The following is a 17,621-nucleotide window of genomic DNA, read 5'->3' as shown; positions in this document are numbered from 1 at the left end:
TATTAATTGAAAGAAAAAATACTAAGAAAAAATTAAAATGGAAAAATTACACATCATGCTAAAGTTAAGTCCTATTGAAATGACTTGTAGGAAATTGTTAGGTTTTACTTTTTTAGGCAAGCATTGTATTTATTTTCAGAGGAAAAAAGTAGCCTTGTATTTTAAATTACTTTGCTTTCTAGATGTTCAGTTTGAGCACTGCGTTAATGGAAAATATTTCAACACATGAACAATTAATGCTATTGGAATATGCTAGTGAAATTGAATATTACAGTAAAATTAATGTCATTTTTTGTAGAACCATAAAGAATTTAAAAGCATAGCCAGTATATTTTAAAAAAAGATGAGAACCCGTGTAGTACATCATACAGCATACTCAATGTGCCTGTTTGTAAAACAGAAAGGGTAAATCATTAGGGAGGAAAAAAATGTATGTACATACACACACAGTCTAGAACATTTTAGTCACAAAACTTACACCTGCAGTAGTGGAAAGAGATGAAAGAGATGGTGATTTTAAAAAGTCAAGTATTTTAGAGAACAGTTAAAAGACTAGAAGCGAGGAGATTTTGAGGAGTTGTACTGCCTTATGGTTATATAGAATTCTCCCAATGCCATGTTAAAGAAGTAATATTCTGATTTCACAGGGGGAGAAAAGTGACTGTTGTGATTTACAAAGCCGTGACAATACAGGGAGCCACTGCTCAGAAGCCAGCTGTCCTGCTGTTCAGCCATAGGCTGCCATATCAAAGCACCTACAAATTAACACCATACTGGATTTTTGTCTGCATTAAGTAATATTGCCTCCTCATAGATAAGGCCTTGACAAGCCAAAAATTTGCCTGGTCAGATGCTGCAGTGAGCTGGAATCCAAGATTGTATATATCTGACACTAACTTGCTATACAATCCTTACTTGTGTTACTTAATTTGGACTTCTCATTTTACAGAAGGTTGTAATTGTTTTTACTTGCTAAAGACTAGATTTATATCTGAAAAATACTGATTGATGCCAGAGAGATGAATAAAAAACTTGGCTGGCTTTTCTTAAGCAGAATTATTCAGTTGCACTTAGGAAGACTGCTGTACATTTTAATTATTTTTTTTTTTACCAGCAGTGGCTTTAAAAACAGTCACAATTTTATACAGCTGATTAACATACTTAGCTTTTGTCTAATAATTTTGGCAATCTTCAATTTTTGCTAATATACCTTAGACCAAGGGGCCCGGCCATTTTCTCGTCCTTCCAGCTTTATAAAGGAGGTCTTTGAGACTGCCTCAGTGAAGTCAAAGTGGTTATTCTTATTGATTTCAGTGATAGCAGGATCTCAGTTACAAGTCCTTAAAAAACAACACACCAAAAATTTGAAGCCAAAGAGTGTTTTCCATACATAACATCTGTTAAATAAGAGGCAATCTCAACCTCTGAGTGCTGCATCACCAAATCCCAGTGCAGGGCATTCCCCTGACAGAGCCCGTTGCACAGACGCTCCTGTTCCTAGAGGTGTGCTGACATCTGGCAGCGATACTCATGACTGCACTGCCAAAAGTACTGACTGTATTAACAGATGATACTGAAGTTCCTCTTTTATCACTTGACAAAAAAAGTCTGTTCAGAATTCAACGTGTGAGGGTAAACTCAGCCTCCATCAAAGCCAGTTGGAGTTTTGCCATCAACTTTGATGGGGCCAGGAGTCCATCCATCATGTCTTATGGATAACATAATGCAACTTCTTCAGAGAGCCAAATGTTAGCTCTGTTGTAGTCAGTTGTAAAACCCATTATACACATCCTTCATTTAAACCAAAATTTGACTCACTGTCTTCAATGGCCCAAGATGTAACTCTCATGCTAGTACCTGCTCTTCTCCATTGCAGATCTGTTGTGCTGCTTGTTCTTGCAGAGGCAATTCAACCATCCAGTTCTGCAGTGCCCCATTCAAGCAAAACTTTTAAAAGTTATGTACTCATAGGGCAAGAATCTTGACTTTAGATACAGAGAAGTAAGTGAAGTCAAATATAGCAATATTTAAGTGTAATAGGGAGTTTAATGGACATCAGTGTTCTGCTACTAACCTGTGATGTTAAGCAACCTGCTATCTAGAAAAAAGATCTTCAGTGTACCTTTAAATTAAAGCAATTAATTTAATTTAGAAGACTGGAAATGTGTTTGTTAAAGTTAAAAATGAAGAAAAACTATAATACAGTAAAAAATGAGTATTTAAAAAAACTAAAAGAAAAAAAATTAAGATCTATTGTACGATTAAAACTGTAAAATATCTGTCATCCCAGAGTGAGAAGCTGTATTGAACAGAAAAAATAAAAGTTACTGAATGTTACCTGGGAATAGATATATGAATATGCAGTCTTCTAAATGGCATTATAATTAACATAGTTAATAATTTAGAGCTGAAGTAAATGTTTGCAATTCATTGTTAATTCAAGTCTAGAATAGTTCAGGAGGTTGAGACATGTAAAATGAAACACACAGCTCCTTATGAGTCCTATAGCAAAACTAAACAGCTGAAAACAAAATAGCCTAGAGAAAGAGCAGGGCAGCAGTCCTGCTAGCTGGGTGCCAGCAGCAGAAGGGGCTGCAGGGAGTGGGTGGCCTGGGCTAAGCCAGGGAATGGGTTTCAAAGGAGAGGGGGGTCCCTTGAGGAGGTGGGGTCAAGGGCGCAAGGGTTTGGGAATCGCTGTATCATGTTCAGTACTGCACTTGCACGTTACACACCTAACATGGTAAAGCTTCAACAGTTTGTGCCATAAACTGTCAGTAGGCAGTGCTGCTGCAAGCAATATGATGGGTGTGAAGGTTGCAGCAATAGGAGCTATACAGTTTTGCCTGCATTAAGATTTGTGACCTCAGCTGCATCACAAAATTAACTCTGACGAGAGAGTAGAAACTACAGCTACATCACTGCTGAAACTGGTGGCACTTCGGCTTGTTAAATGACTCACGAGTGTTGTGTTTGAGTCCTTTGCTCCTAATGACGTTTGACTGCTTGTTTCTTTCTGTGTCCTGTAACAATGTTACCTGTCAAACAAATTAAAAATCAGGGAAGACTTCAGCTCCTGCCCTTCTTTTTATTTCATCACACTCAATTGAATTTTTTTATTATTTCAGGGGAGCTTAGATTTTTTTTTCCCCTCTCAGTTGTTCTGATATGATCAGTTCAGGAGGCTGAGCTGCAAAACTAACCACATATTGCTAATTCTGTAGTCTGTATGCAGATACAAGAAAGTGCATGTGCAGTGGGGAGACCTGCAATTAAGAAGGGATTTAGAAGTTGGGTGTTTTGAAAAGGTAAGTCAGTAAGACTTACCACATTCAAACAGGTGCACACATTAGCAGGGAAGTTACTTGCTTATCATATGAAATACGTTTTAAATAATTTTGTTGGTGACCCTGGAAATTGCTTCACTGCTTAGAAGTAATTGTTTTGGGATTGACAGCATAAGGTCCTGTAAAGTGGAGAGAGGAGGAAAAGAACAGGTTTTTTTTAGTTTTGCATTTGTATTAAGATGATAAGCAAAATTCTGTGCCTTTAGAAGTAAAGGATTGAAAATATGTTACCCTTTTTCTCTAGGTATTAATAGCAGCATATCTGCTTACCGGTGCTGTTGGTGTGGAAGTCTGGCAGAAGCCTTTCCTGTTTGGTTATTACATTACAGATGCATTAGTAATTTTGCTTATAGGTAAGTGTCCAGATCCATGCAAAACTACACTGCTTTTTAATTATTTTGATTAGATATTTCTTATATTTCCTTCATATATTTTTTTCCTTTTAAGTGTTGGCTAGTCCAAAAAAACACATGAATAGCTGCTTAAAAGGCCTAATACTTTTAATAACTTTTAAAAAGTAGATAATTGTGGAAAAATTTTTCCTTACCAAATTTCTATCTGTTGTACAGAAATAATACAGAAAATGTTCCTTATCTGTGCGTGCAGTTCAGTGCTGTATGCTGGCTGGCTGGCTGGCTGGCTCTCAAAGTCTCAGGAGCTCCTCATATCACTCGGGTAAAATGTTGCTCACATTTACAGATAATAAAAGTTTAATGTTTTGGCCTGCAGCACACCATGCTCCAAAACATTATGAGTAGAAGGAATAAAGGTATTATTTAAATAATCTTAGGAGGCACAACTGTAAATCTGAAAAAAAGCCAAGTGGTTTCTAAGCTCTTCTTTAGAATTACTTTCTGAACAGAAGTGATGCATTTTTCATACACAGCAATAGCCTATTTGCTCATTATTTGATACTGTCAGTGTAGTTTGAAATAAGCATCGAACATTTTTCAACTGCTATAGCTAGACTGAGAACAAGAGCAGTTACATTTTAATGAGTTAAAGACATGGTGGTCTTAGCTAAAAATGTGTGTATGCAAACCAGCTTTGATATGTTGCTTGGAAGGTGAAGGAATTAGCATATAAATTTTAGGGATTTTTATATGAGCATACAAGTGATGAGAAGAGGACATCAAAAAACCTGTTTGACACAGACAGTCTAGACTTAAGTCTAGAGACGTCTTCAGTCCTTGAGCCAAATGGAGGACTTGGATATAGGTGCTTACCCAGCACCAACTCTAACTAGGAGTCGTCTGAGGATTTCAGGGGGGACTTTTGAATCCACTGCATTGACATGTGCTCTCACCACCCTTTCCCCATGGTGAGGTCTTCAGCAGGTACCGCCTCCAGCCTCAGCAGTGCTTCCCTGAATTCCCAGATCGGAAAGGACCCTGCATTCAGGCTGTGCTTTCTAACGAGCAGCGTGTACAAGGACATGGTTTTGACAGTCCTTTGTGCTTTACCCAGAGTTTAAAACCGACTGTGTGTGACCAAGACTGTACAGTCTTTTTCTTGTCAGGCCTGTTTTAGGCACTCAGAGGAAAAGAAAGGAAGGAGGAAGAAAAAGACAGTGGTTGCCTCTTCAGTAGTCAACGAATTATTCAGCTTGCCAGCGGTGTAGCTATAACATGCCCTCTGGTGGCTGGCAGGGCACTGAGGGGTAGGGATTGATTTGTGCTCTCCAAGGAGCACCACAGGTCCAGAAGGGATGGGTGCTGGCTCGCCCAGAAGCAGCAGGTTAGGCCTGCGTTGGCATTAGGTGCTAGCACGGGCTAGTCCATTGAACAGGCTCGTTCTGTGCTGTGCACATCGCTGCTTTTGTTCCTGTCACTAAGGCACGCGACAGCCCGTTCAGTGAGTACATTGATGGCTTCCCTTGCGCTTGGGAAGCCATGGATGAAGGTTTAATTCAAACTGTTCAACATATTAGGAAGGTTTGTGGCAGGGAAGCATGTCAATGTCATCAAATCTGCAGAAGCGAGCATCCTTTTTCATAGTCTATCAAAAACATCTGCAAAGCAAGGTTTGATGGACTATTCCATTAGCATTAGAAAGAAGTACTGCTTCTGTCTCATGTGGTACACTTGGAAGAATGGATCCGTGAGCAGAGAATTGAGTATTTCTTCCATCATTGTCCCAAGCAGAGTAGGCATAAGTAAGAGCCAAAAGATTTCTTTAAAAACATTGTCTTTCACACACTATCCACAATGCCATTAATAAGGCAACTTTTGCATCTTAATTATAGTTAAATATGGGTTTAAAGTGTGCAAGAACTTATCTTGGTTGACTCCATGTTACAAAATTGGCACAGTGCTTAGTCAACCTCTTAAAAACAGACACTACATTTAAATATTAAAAAAGTAGAATCCTTCCACTGAGGATCACACTGATCCAGAAAGCACTGCCATTTCACCACAGGTTTGACTCTCAGCTCAGCAGTAGTGATTAAGGTGGTTGTCATTGGATAATCTGTGTGCAGTGAATATGGATATATAAAGTTTTTAGAAGCTTGCAGTAAATTGCAGGACCCCACTGTGACTGTAGCAAAAATATCGGTCTACCCTACACCAAGGGCCGAGCAGCCAAGAAGATGAAATTATTCTCTTCCTTACAGAGGCTGCAGCAAGTGTGTCTTGCTCAGCCAGATCCATGCCAGAGCCCACTCTCTGGCATGCTCAGTTACATGCCTTTGTGGCTAGTTAAAAACCAAAGCAGTGTAGTGAGCCTCTGATGCTTTTTACGAGTTAGTTTCCCAGGACCCCGAGAGGAGCTATTAAACTGTAACTGGCTGTCCTTAACCATCTGATGGCATTTAGTAGTCACTAGTGGTCCTTCTAACAATGAACCTGTAGCTGCTCCATCAATACTTGGCATGTGTTTCGTGCTTTTACTGTTCTGTACACAGCAGGAATTCAGCTGCTGAGCCATCACTTCTCTGAGAACAGCTGGGCTTTAGCTAGTACCTTCTGTAGTGGGAAGAGATCCAGATGAGATGCACAAGAGTGGAGTTTTTCAGATGTCTTTCCTGGAGTTTCTGGGGAAAAAAACCCCAAAAGAACAGCCCACATATAACCTAAGGATGAACTCTGCAAAAGCACCTCCTCAGAGGAATCTGTGGTATCTCCAGGTGACACTCACTCGCTGAAAATAATGGAATTTTTATCAAGTGCCAGAACACACAAAGATATACATAAAAGTGCAGCAATACCAGTGTTTAGATTAGATGTTTTAGGAAGGCCTCCCAAGACAGAGCTTTACGTATGTCCCTGGGAACTGTCTAGAACACTGTGAACACCTGTAGGAAGGCCAAGTCTTGGGCTGCTGAACAGTGACCTTGGAGGACTCCTCTGTGAAGCACAGAAACTTCTGCGTAGTATTTTATGGGAATTTTTCAGCTACCCAGCAAACAGAAACTCGTAATTTTCACAGGCAGTGAACACAATTCCACCCTGAAGCCTCAAAACACACACCTAGCTGGATACCAAACAAACAAAGAAGGCCATTCTCCTGTTTCCAGACTGTGTTGTCCTGGCTGCTAGACAGAAATGCCTTTTCTCTCCTAGCATGAAAGCAGCCAGACCTTTCTAAAGTTATGTGCCTGTGTGCTCAGCTGGAACTAATTACTTCTGCTCTCAGGAAGGCTCCCGTGGATGACACTCCAAAAGCTCTCTTGGGATTTAACCACGATTGTCCCATAGCATTGTCTGGCTAACTAGGGTCCCTTCAAAGGGCAGCACTGGGGTGAGAGCTATCATTTATTTTCACCCCTCCAGGGTATCACGAATGCCTAGCCTTCCCTGTCACTGTGCTATCAGGTTGAGAGCAATATAAAATATTTACAATAAGCATTTTAAAACAGTCAATTCCCCACATAAAGTCTAGTACCACAAATGATGGTATAGACTTCATAAGAAGATTTTCACTGACAAGTAAACATCAGTAGTTCAGGGAGCAGAGCTACTAACTGATGATACTTTCTGTCTCACATTACAATTAAATGACCTGTAATAGGTGCATGTTGTGATTGAAGCATTTCCCATTCTTGGGACATTCATACTTGCTCTCTATGAGATAGATTTTATAATGTCTAATAAAATTTGAGTTCAGGCTGCAATCCTCTCCTCACTGGAGACATTTATAGGTCTGTTGTCCTCTACTTGCCTGTTCATTTCCATGCAACTTACTGGAAATCTCTTTCAAGCTATTAAATTTGTTCAGAATTGACCAGAGGGCTCAGAAGTTATGGTGGGATGCACACAAACAAGCAAAGTGTTATCACGTCAGCTTTATGCCTTAGGAAGCCAGGTTGGAAAAATGACTCCTGGATGCACAGAAAGATTCCTACTCCTCCTCTGTATTAATTGCAACCACAAGAATAGGCTTTGTGGTTAAAGGACCACTGAAGCATGGAGTGGATATGTTGTACTTCATCAGTGTGTGGCACATGGGGCAAACAGTTCTGTAATCCAGACATGGTGGCACATTTGAGTCCACGCTATGTGGTCAATAGTGCCCAGATCTGGCTATTGAAGCCTGTGGCAAAGCTGACACAAATTTTCAAAGTACAGGTTTGAACATGAAATGTGAATGGAGTGCTAACATCTGTCAGAGATCTGAAACTTGAACTTTCTTTTAGAGATGGGGCCAAAGCATTCAGAATTTTTTCCTATGATTTGTATTGGATTGGGTTCTGTGCTGATTTGCAGAGTGTGTGTTCCTTGATGTTCATTCCTTCTCTGAGCTACTTAAGTATATAAAATGAGGAGTAAATACATTAATCAAAACATAATAGCAGCAAAAAACTAATGATGAGACCAAGCCACAACATTTGAAACATGCCAAATACTTGTATTCTGTCATAACGGGAAAGCACAGTTATCCATCTAAAACAGTGCCTTGTCCTTACACTGTGTCCTGTATCCTAGGTATCAAAGGAGGGCACAGAAGTCCTTGCAGTGGGTAATCATACAGCAGCCTGTCCTTTTTTCAGTGTCAGATATATTTAGGAGGCCACGGTCAAATCATAAATTGTTTCTGCATTGTACAGATAAGTCATTCTGTAGTGATTTCGTATAGTTCCCATTGCAAAGTGGCTGATGGTTCTGCCTTACTGATGGATAGTTGAATGATTAAATGTTAAGTAAAAGTGATATGTTTTCAAAATGTTATCACTCCGACAGGCTTTGACTAGCCTTGCTTGAAATGCGTGGTTAACATGAGTTGGCTTCTACGTGTCTGTCACCAATTTAACATTTATTAAAGCATTGCTGTGACAGATTGTATGAGAATTCGTTGAAGTAAAGGGTGTGAAATACTCACCTATCACTTGAGATATATATAAAAAGCAGCTGAGTTCATGTTTGGAGTAACTCATCTGAACCAGTCAGAACAATAACCCAGAAAACCAGAGCGCTGAAGGCCGGAGGCAGAGCAGTGTCACAGGATGCTAATTACAAATGGGAGTGGGTTCAGTGATGTTAGCTGTGAGGAGTCATTTCACGGGCGGTGGGAGCTCCAGAAGAAAGTCAATCAAGGGAGCTCACCTGGTGCAGTCCTTCTGGAAGCCAGCCTGGGCTTTTCGAATAAAGGCGCTGTTTCTCTGGTGCTCAATTCTTGCTGTGCCCAGAAAAAGAGAATGATGTGTACATGACGTGTGAACAGAACTACATCAAAGAAAGGTCTACATCCATAAACTAATTTCTTAGTCTGTACTAAATACCTCCAAACACTAATTGTTAGCTTACAGCTCAGTTCAAGAGAGATACATGCAGTGTGTGCTTCCTTAGACACTGAAAATAAGTAGAAAATCAACAAGCATGATAAATGCATCCCTTTACAACCTTTATACTCAAGAAGTATCTTAGATGCTAAACATACATCAACTTTGTGGCTGAAGACAGTGCTCATGTTTACACTGTGCTCTTAATCCCTGTAAAATCATTTCATACTCTGTAGATCTGTTTGGGTGTATTTTTCATCTGTCCTTAAATTGCTTAATGTTTTCAGACTTTACAGGCTCAATTAAGTCTGAAAATTATATACTCATTTTCTAAGCTCCCCCCCCCCCCCATTTACTAAGTGGTTCTAAGTTTGCCATTTTATATAATAATAAAACATAATTTTATAGTTAGGGGACAGCTCAATATGCAATTATTTGTTTGCACAAACAATTAAAAGAGTTGTCTTCTGAAGACATGCCTGAGAAAAATCACACTGTTCCATAAAAAGCTGCTGTTCTAGTTACAAGTGCTTTTAAATGTTCACCTTTTGATGAAGCTTGCTTCCAGGCACTGATCAGTGTGCTAAACATTCAGTGTGTTAAGATATTTTCATGTGTCTAGCTGCTCTAAATGTGGATGAAATTTGGAAAAAACATGGAAAAAGTATTTAAAGATTTTTCGAAGCTAATATTGAGGCCTAAATATTTTTAATCTTAATTTTTTGTCTGGTGGCTAAAAAAGGTAAATGATAACATCCCATTTCTTTAAGGCAAGCATTGACTATGATGAGGTGTGGGAAAAGAAAGGCCAAGCAGTATACTGAGGAAGGCCATGTGGAGGTGTGGGCAATTGAAGAACGATAGAGGAGGGTGATAGTATTTCATTTGTAGGCTGAAAGGCAACCACAACTGCCTGCTATTAAAGAGTTGATTTTTATGGAGCTCAACTTCTGCAATACGCCCAGGAGAAGGTCTGCACAGACCTCTTCACTGCTTCCAAATGGGAGGAATGCTCTGGGGAGTCTTTTTTTTGGGGAGCACAGAAGGGATGGAAGGGTACTTTCCTGAATGAATTCCCGCAGTTTCCAGTGCAGTGTTCACCTAAAATTACATCCCTGTATTGTACTGTCTCATTTTTTAACTTTTAACTATCAGGAAAAGCCAATTCTTAACAGATAATATTTCAGTGCTTTTATTAGGACAGTGTAAAGATGGTTCACTTCTCAGGAACTTACCAACAAATGCGATTTACGATAGCAAAAGTGTGGAGGAGATAAACAGCTAAGATAAACGTCCTTCCTTTGAAGCAGTATGATTTGTTTAAAAATAGTGGTTCAGGTGTCTTGGCTACCTACTTGGAGTTGCTTCTTTATTTAGTGGTGTTTACAGTCTGTGAAGTTTGCTGTATTCAGGAAGCTGGCTACCTGTGGTAGGGTTTCTACCTTTGTCAGACCGCCAGTGTGGGGCTCTTCTGTTGGCTACTGATATAGCGTTTTCTAGAACGACAGTAGTGTCAGCAGTTTGTTTCTGGCTGTACCCTCTCTTTCTCTGCAACAAGCAAGTCTGTATTTTGCAGAAATGCCTAAATTAACTCAGGTACGGCAGCCACACGAAGTAACTGCAGTGTGTCGCGGGAACAACCTGTCTGCAGGTCTTCAGTAGTCTTTAAGTTTAGTTATGTGAGGGTTTAAGATGCCTGCATATAACTAAGCTTAAATACAACACTGTTAGTCTAGACTAACATAGGGGACAAATGTACCATGGTATCCATTAGATGCTACCTTTTTTTTTTTTTTTTAATTCACTCAGCAATATCACACAACATCTTACTGTTTTGGAACTGAATTTGAAAACACCAAATGAAATCTAAAGTTCTCACTAAAATTGAGGGGAATTATCTTTTTGATGCCTTTTACACATGTGTGTATATTTATATATATATGCGCGTGTGTGTATGTATCTGTGTATTTATGTATATATATATATTTGGAAAACAAGATAATAATGCCTTTATTTCTGACATGTCTCTAATCCTGAATTTCTGAATGCATTGGTTTTTAGGTTTTGTTTCTTTTTTTATATGGACAAAATAATTCCTGATAAAGAGCTTTGCAAATGCTTATTTCTCTGAAAAGGGAGCCAAGATAGTGCAAAGCAGAGGACTGACCATAGGATTGTACCTAAATCGAAGGATTTGGGCTTGATACCTTCAGCCTAGCGTGACACAAGAATTCCCTGTGTGTATCTGTGCCACCCATCTGTGCTTCAGTATTTCTGCCTTTAATACAGGCCTGTGTGCTTACAGTTGGGTCTCAGAATTTAAATCAGCTGGAAAACGGGGGGAAACATTAAAGGAGAAAAAAAGTACTGGAAAAGCAGTAATACTTCTAATAACACTTGAGTAGTTCTATTTTCTGTAATGTGTTAAAAACGTCTAATGCACTAAACTTGATTTTTTAATGACTGTAAAATAAAATATGTGCTTTTAGGACATTTAAAAAAAAAAAAAAAAAAAGCTCCATCATCATCACTTGGGCAGTCCCTGGGTGGCTGAGCGCCAGAGAGACAGCAGTGGGTTTGCTTTCCAGGCTGCACCTTTTGTTCCCCAGACCAGCAGGGAATGGCAGCAATGCAGAAGCAGCAGTTTAGCTCCTGGGCACAAAGGGATCCTTAATGCCAATTAAAAAGCAGACTTAATGACTACCAAAAGCAGTCCCCAAGCCAGGCCTCCTTAGCTAAAAAAAGATGGGAAAGCAACATGTTGTAGGAAATGATGGAATTTTGAAAATCCCATAAGAAACAGGGGAACACCCTTTGCTTTCCATACTGCATCCTCAGCTCTTGCTCTGCTGAAAGCGAAGCCGTATAAAAATACAGAGGAGTAAGTGGTGTAACTGCCCCATTCGGAAAGTGGCTTTTAGTTAGCTGGGGGATTGTTTGTGGTCAGTGTGTTATTTCTAACTAAAATGGCACTTCATAAAAATAACAAATTGTTGGCAACCATTGCTCTTTGAATTCTATTTCTAGTTCTAGTCTCTATTTCTGTTCCTCTCGGTTGCTTTGCTGCTAACAAATCAAACTTCAGGATTGCAGCAGGAAATTTAGATTTAACCTCAAGAGTCAATGTTTTGTCTCATGTCTGCTCTAATGTGATACAGATGTTGGAACTGCTGTACGTAACTCAAGATTTTATTGAACTAGCCCTCCCTGCCTAATAGAAAACATAGCTAAAACGGGAGTGCACATTAAACACAGATCACTCTGAAGGCACTAAGCTTGTGAATTTTAGAAATATATTTACAAAATACTTGCGATATTATTTCAATTGCACATCCTTCAGCTGTTTGATATGGAGTTTCTGCCATGGTAAAGAAGCAGAGCTCTTTATCTTACTTGTTTTAAAAAGCAAAACCAAGAAGTAAAAACGTTAAAATGCAATACCTGAAATTATTTACAGGCTGGATATTCTTTTTTTCCAATTCTTTGTTTCCTTCTCTTTAAAAGATAACCAGAAAGACTGGAGAAATAGATTACCTATTGCATCCCTTTTTATTTCTTCTGTTTTCCAATAATCCTGATCTCCACTATTCTTGCTTTTTTTAGTTTTCCTTCTCTTGAGTTGCCACTGTGGCCAGAGCGTGCTAAACACTTGGGTATGTCTTTGATGAGGACTGAATGGTAAACACTGACATTTCTCAAGATTCTGCTATGCCATGTTAGCCCCAGTACAAAGTCATCTGAAATCAGTTCTTTCCTCTATTCATTCTTATTTTTCCTTATTTCTAATAATGAGGTTAAAGTTTGCTACTTTTCTAGTACAAACAGTACACTGTGTTTCTTAAATGAGATTTTTTTTAAGGTAAAATCAGAAGGTTTACAACATCAGAGTGCTTTTCTTGCCCATAACAAAATAGGAATTATGTATTAATTTAGTGCACCAAAACCAATCGTCATGCCTTATAATATAAAAGCCGTGCAGAGCAATCTCCAAGCAACAAACAGACCAGGGAAAAGCCCTCAATAGACAGAAAGCGGGGAAAAACCCAAACCCAAACCAAAAAGCTCTGCAGGGAAACACAGAGATTAAAAAAGTCTTATATATATTTCCACTCAGTTAGGCTGACTGATACTGTGGCTTTTTTGTTTAAACCTTGAACTTCCACTTCTTGCTGGAGGTCTTTGACCCTTGGGTGGACCAACGTATTTTGGGTGTAGGTGTTAGACGGGGTACAACTGGGACTTCAGGCAGCTCTAGGGCTGCTGGCTGCTCTGTTGGTAACACCAGCAACAGTGCAGACAGACACACCAAAGGTGAATTCCTTGTCCTTTGTGGGTTAAAGCTGAGCTCCAGAAAGGTCACAGCTATATTTTAAAAAAACAGTAAAAAACCCTCACTCATTCAAATGATGGCCATATCATGAAAGTGAATTCATTTCAGCCATTGTATCAGCAAAGCAGATCATTAACTGGACCTTAGTATATTGAACTATAAACCTGTTATTTCCCTGGTAGCACTGTTTGAAGTTAATTGTCTTTATATATTCCATTGCAAAGCTTTTGGTGTCAGACTTGGTTTTTTTCTACATAAACAGAGAGCAGCTCATGCAAAATGGGGCCGTGATCTTTCTTGGGTCCAGCAGAGGAACCTGTATGACAAATAACTGATCCTACCTACTGACTACATCATCCTTTTTAAAAATCTTCCTGGTCTTCTCACTCATTACCCAAGAAAACCTGTATCAGCAACTATTTCTAGGAGCTACCTTTTGGAAAAATGAGGAAGGTTTTATTATTGCCTAAAGCCTCCAAACTCAGTTCGTATCCTGTAATGAGTATCTGTAATATTGAGTCATTTTTAAAATAGCACACTAGCTTTGTTATCATATGAGAAAACTCTGAGGTCCTCAGTGTAGCAGGACCGTAAATCATTACATATTAATCTTTTTCTCTTCCAGGCTTCAGTTTATTTCTTTCATTTCCACAAACACTATACAACATTCACAGGTAAGTTAATTAACATTAAATAAGTTCTATCCCTTCCCATTTAATTCTGCATATTTAATGGTTTCCTCACTTGAGAAATGAATGTAATGCTTGAAGTAGCCTAGCTTCTTTCAGCCACCTGATAATGTAGTAAAAGTTTTTTCTGGTCAATTTTTAGAATCTGACTGGTTTCTTTTCCATGTTTGTAACTCCTCTTCTTTTTCTTTCACTTGCCATTCTCCAGACAGTCTCACACTGCACTCACTGGTCCTGCACAGTAAACTGATGAAGGCTCTGTAGTTAAAAACACTGCATTTTATTTGCAGTCAAATGTGATTTGTAAGTTCTACCTGCCTTAGGTAAAATTCTGTAGCTTATCAGCCTGCACTCCATGAAGTACTTTATTGTCTTCCAGATCCTTCTGCAAAACTCTTCTCTGTATGAAGTCTGCAGATAATTGCTGTCAGATACGAGCTAGGCAGGTGGCAAGCTGTGATTACATCTAAGAGCTGGCTTGCTGCACCTAGGAATTTTATACATGGCCAGTTTATACTCTGATGGCCTATTTTGATTAATGCTGCCTGCCTTCCACTAGTATTTGCTAGCTCATTTCACTCATCTGTCACATCAGGTCTCTCCGGTCCTAAGTGTCCTGGAGGAGGGACTGTCACTGCCTGTCTTGAGGAATTAGTGGAAATTAATATTAACATTCAGATTTTGGAGAGACTATAAGACAATAACACCTCGCTCCTACACAGCCCTTTTCATGTTGCAGTACTCAGTGTACTTAATAAAAGCATGAATAGCCCCGAGTTTGGGGCAGGAAGAGTGGAGGGTCAGGAGATGTGCGGCAGGAAAGGCTGAGAACCCGCAGAAAGGCTGGGCTTTGGGGCAGGGTGCTGGGAGCAGCAGTGGGAGGGGGCTGGGGACCAGTGGTGCAAGGGACTTTGGTTCAGGGAAGACTGGGAGAAGGAGGACAGCAGCTTGGGCATGTCAGCCCCTGGCAGTAGCAGCATTTACACTGATGAACTTTTAGTTTTTGCTTTCTTTCCTCTGATGTCAGGACTTTTGTTTAGTGTTTTCCTTTTCAAGTCATCATTCAACGTAGTTTCTCTCAAGTCTTCCGGTGGGTTTATCATTCCTCTGAACAGGAGAGCACAGTAATTTTAAATATCCAGTCAGGTTTGCTTGAAGGATGCATACACAAGCTATTTGGTGATGAGGGATTTGAGTTTTCCGATCATCTCCTCTCTTTCTTCATCCTGCTGCCTGTTCTCAGTTGTTATTTTATCAGAAGAATATTCTTTTTTGGAATGAGAAAGATATTTATTGGATTTTTGTCTAGCTGTTTCTATAAATACAGATGTTCAGATACTTTAAACAGGACATTTCCCAGTACACATCAAACACAGAATTGCTCTTCTGAACTATTGGTATGAAGAATGGTTTAATGATAGTGAACTTCAGTAAATTAAACCTCCTACTCCTTTTATAACCTCTCAATGAGTTTTGCCTGAATGAGAAAGATGCAAGATACATGCACAAGCTATTGATCTTCCAGTTACCTTTTTCCTAGCTGACAGAAAATAGTCATTTACTACCTTTAATAGTACTACCTTTAAAAGACAGCTTAAAATATCCAAGAAAACACAATGCATCATTAATTTTCCTGTACTCTAATTAGCAAAGAAAGCCTCCCTTTTAGGCTGTACTTTGGCAACAGTACAGCATTTTCTAGCAGCATCACCTCTAGACCCAAACAATAGCAACACTTGCCAGCCATGTGCTTGACTCTGTTGCCACTGAAAACATGGGGCATATTGGCTAAAGTAATTTAATGTCTCATGTCAGAAGTTTTGTCCTCTAAAAAAATATATATTTTGAATTCACAGCAAGCCTGCATGCTGTGCATTTGGATGACAACTACAACATAGTACTGCAGCTCACTTTGTGTAAGCTTAGTGGTCCATTGCCAGGCAATGATGAGTGGGTGAAGCTGACCAGAAGCTATGTGAATAAGCCAGTATAATTTTACCCCAGAAATAAATGTTACTTGGGTATCCTACAATTTCTCGTAAAATGTCTGGGTATCTAGCGCATTTGCACAGGTAGTTGTGTTGCAAGATGAATTCTTGGGCTGAGTTTAGGCTAGAGTATGAAGTTACTGTGCGGAAATAGAATGGATAAATTTTCTTACTCCATAAAATCATTGTATTTATTTACAGAGCACATTTAAAGAAAACACTGAAGAACGATTCTTTGTATGAAGGACTCCTACCTCTTGTGTCACCTCTGTTGCTGTTCATTCTTCTTACAGTCTGGGTGGTTTTATCTCCAGGCAACATACTAGCAAAGCAACCAAGATTGTTTTTATGGATGGTTGGGGTTGCTTTCTCAAATGTTATTGTAAGTATGTTTGTGGTGGTGGTACTATTTAGAGATAGCTTTCTATTTTTATGTGAATAAACAGAAGGGAACAGGAACTGTAGCTAAAACTCTGCAGTATTACACAGCTCTTCTACCTCTATGTTACGCTCTGTCATATAAAAATACACCACAGTGGTTGTCTGGACTAGGGACACTTACAGTACTGCAATACCTACTCTACCACAGCATAACATTTTTATGAGGGTTCTTTTTTTTCTGAGGGTTTACAAAAACCCTAGGGAGGCCTTACTTCCAGAAATAGATATTCCCCCACATATAGGCAGAAATGCAGACTTGTCTAAGGCAAAGACAGCTCAACACAGGCACAGATTTACCAGCAAGAGTAGGGGGGGTTGTAGTCTTGCCCTGCTGCTGTGCCCATTAGTGTGGTATGTGTATTCCTGTATCCTGCAGTTCAGTTTATCCCACATTTTCCCTTCGCTGTTCAGAATAAGGCCGAACCACTGACAGCATTTTTTAAGGAAAGATGTGAAGAGATGCAGGGGCCTTGCGATGGCTCTCTGCCCACAGATCAGTTCTCGTATACCATATCATTGTGACCGATTTCCCTCCTTTAATGCCTATGAGGCAACATAAACTTCGCTGAAGTAACAACATGGGCAGCCAGACAGTAATGCTGAGCACTGCAGTTAACCCAGGGCTTTCCTCTCTGGAGGAGGCCCTTTTTCTCTCTTCTTGCCAGGAGAGAGGCAAGGGAGCTGCAGCCAAGTAGAAAGGTGTTCCTCCATTTAATGCTAAGATACCCTAAGGGATAGTGACTCGTGTCATTTGAGGAAAATAGTCTCCAATGCCATCTAAAATTGTGTCACTGAGCAATGCTACATCCAGCTTAAGAAGTGAAAGGCTTGAAATGCCTTGCATTATGAGAGATATCTTTAGAAATGTGGGATTTTAAAAGAGAAACCATAACCCCTTTAGAAGTTTGTATTCAGGGATGGAAAAGAAATCATAATTGTGATGTTTGTTAGATGTATCCTACAAATGTATGTTTCTGAGGGTCACAAACAGTTCCATCTTAGGGGCTTAATCTCCTTAATCTTAATAGGGGTTATTTTCAGATGTATAAATTTTATTGTATGCATTTTTCATTACCTAATCTACCCCTTTTTCTTAAGAGAACAGTGTAG

The 17,621-nt window shown here is 39.4% G+C and overlaps 1 protein-coding gene across 1 annotated transcript in view; it reads left to right on the top strand.

Annotated features, from left to right (window-relative positions):
* Positions 1 to 17,621, top strand: part of LOC128142357 (ethanolaminephosphotransferase 1-like) — a 59,694-nt gene that overhangs the window by 36,654 nt on the left and 5,419 nt on the right. The window contains exons 6-8 of the mRNA XM_052788369.1: positions 3,589 to 3,697; positions 14,019 to 14,067; positions 16,272 to 16,452. Of these exons, the coding sequence (XP_052644329.1) occupies positions 3,589 to 3,697; positions 14,019 to 14,067; positions 16,272 to 16,452 (339 nt within the window). The remainder of the gene's footprint in view (positions 1 to 3,588; positions 3,698 to 14,018; positions 14,068 to 16,271; positions 16,453 to 17,621) is intronic.

The sequence above is a fragment of the Harpia harpyja genome, chromosome 5 (genome assembly GCF_026419915.1).
Source record: "Harpia harpyja isolate bHarHar1 chromosome 5, bHarHar1 primary haplotype, whole genome shotgun sequence".
Classification (NCBI taxonomy): domain Eukaryota; kingdom Metazoa; phylum Chordata; class Aves; order Accipitriformes; family Accipitridae; genus Harpia; species Harpia harpyja.
This window is presented reverse-complemented; position numbering and strand designations above follow the sequence as displayed.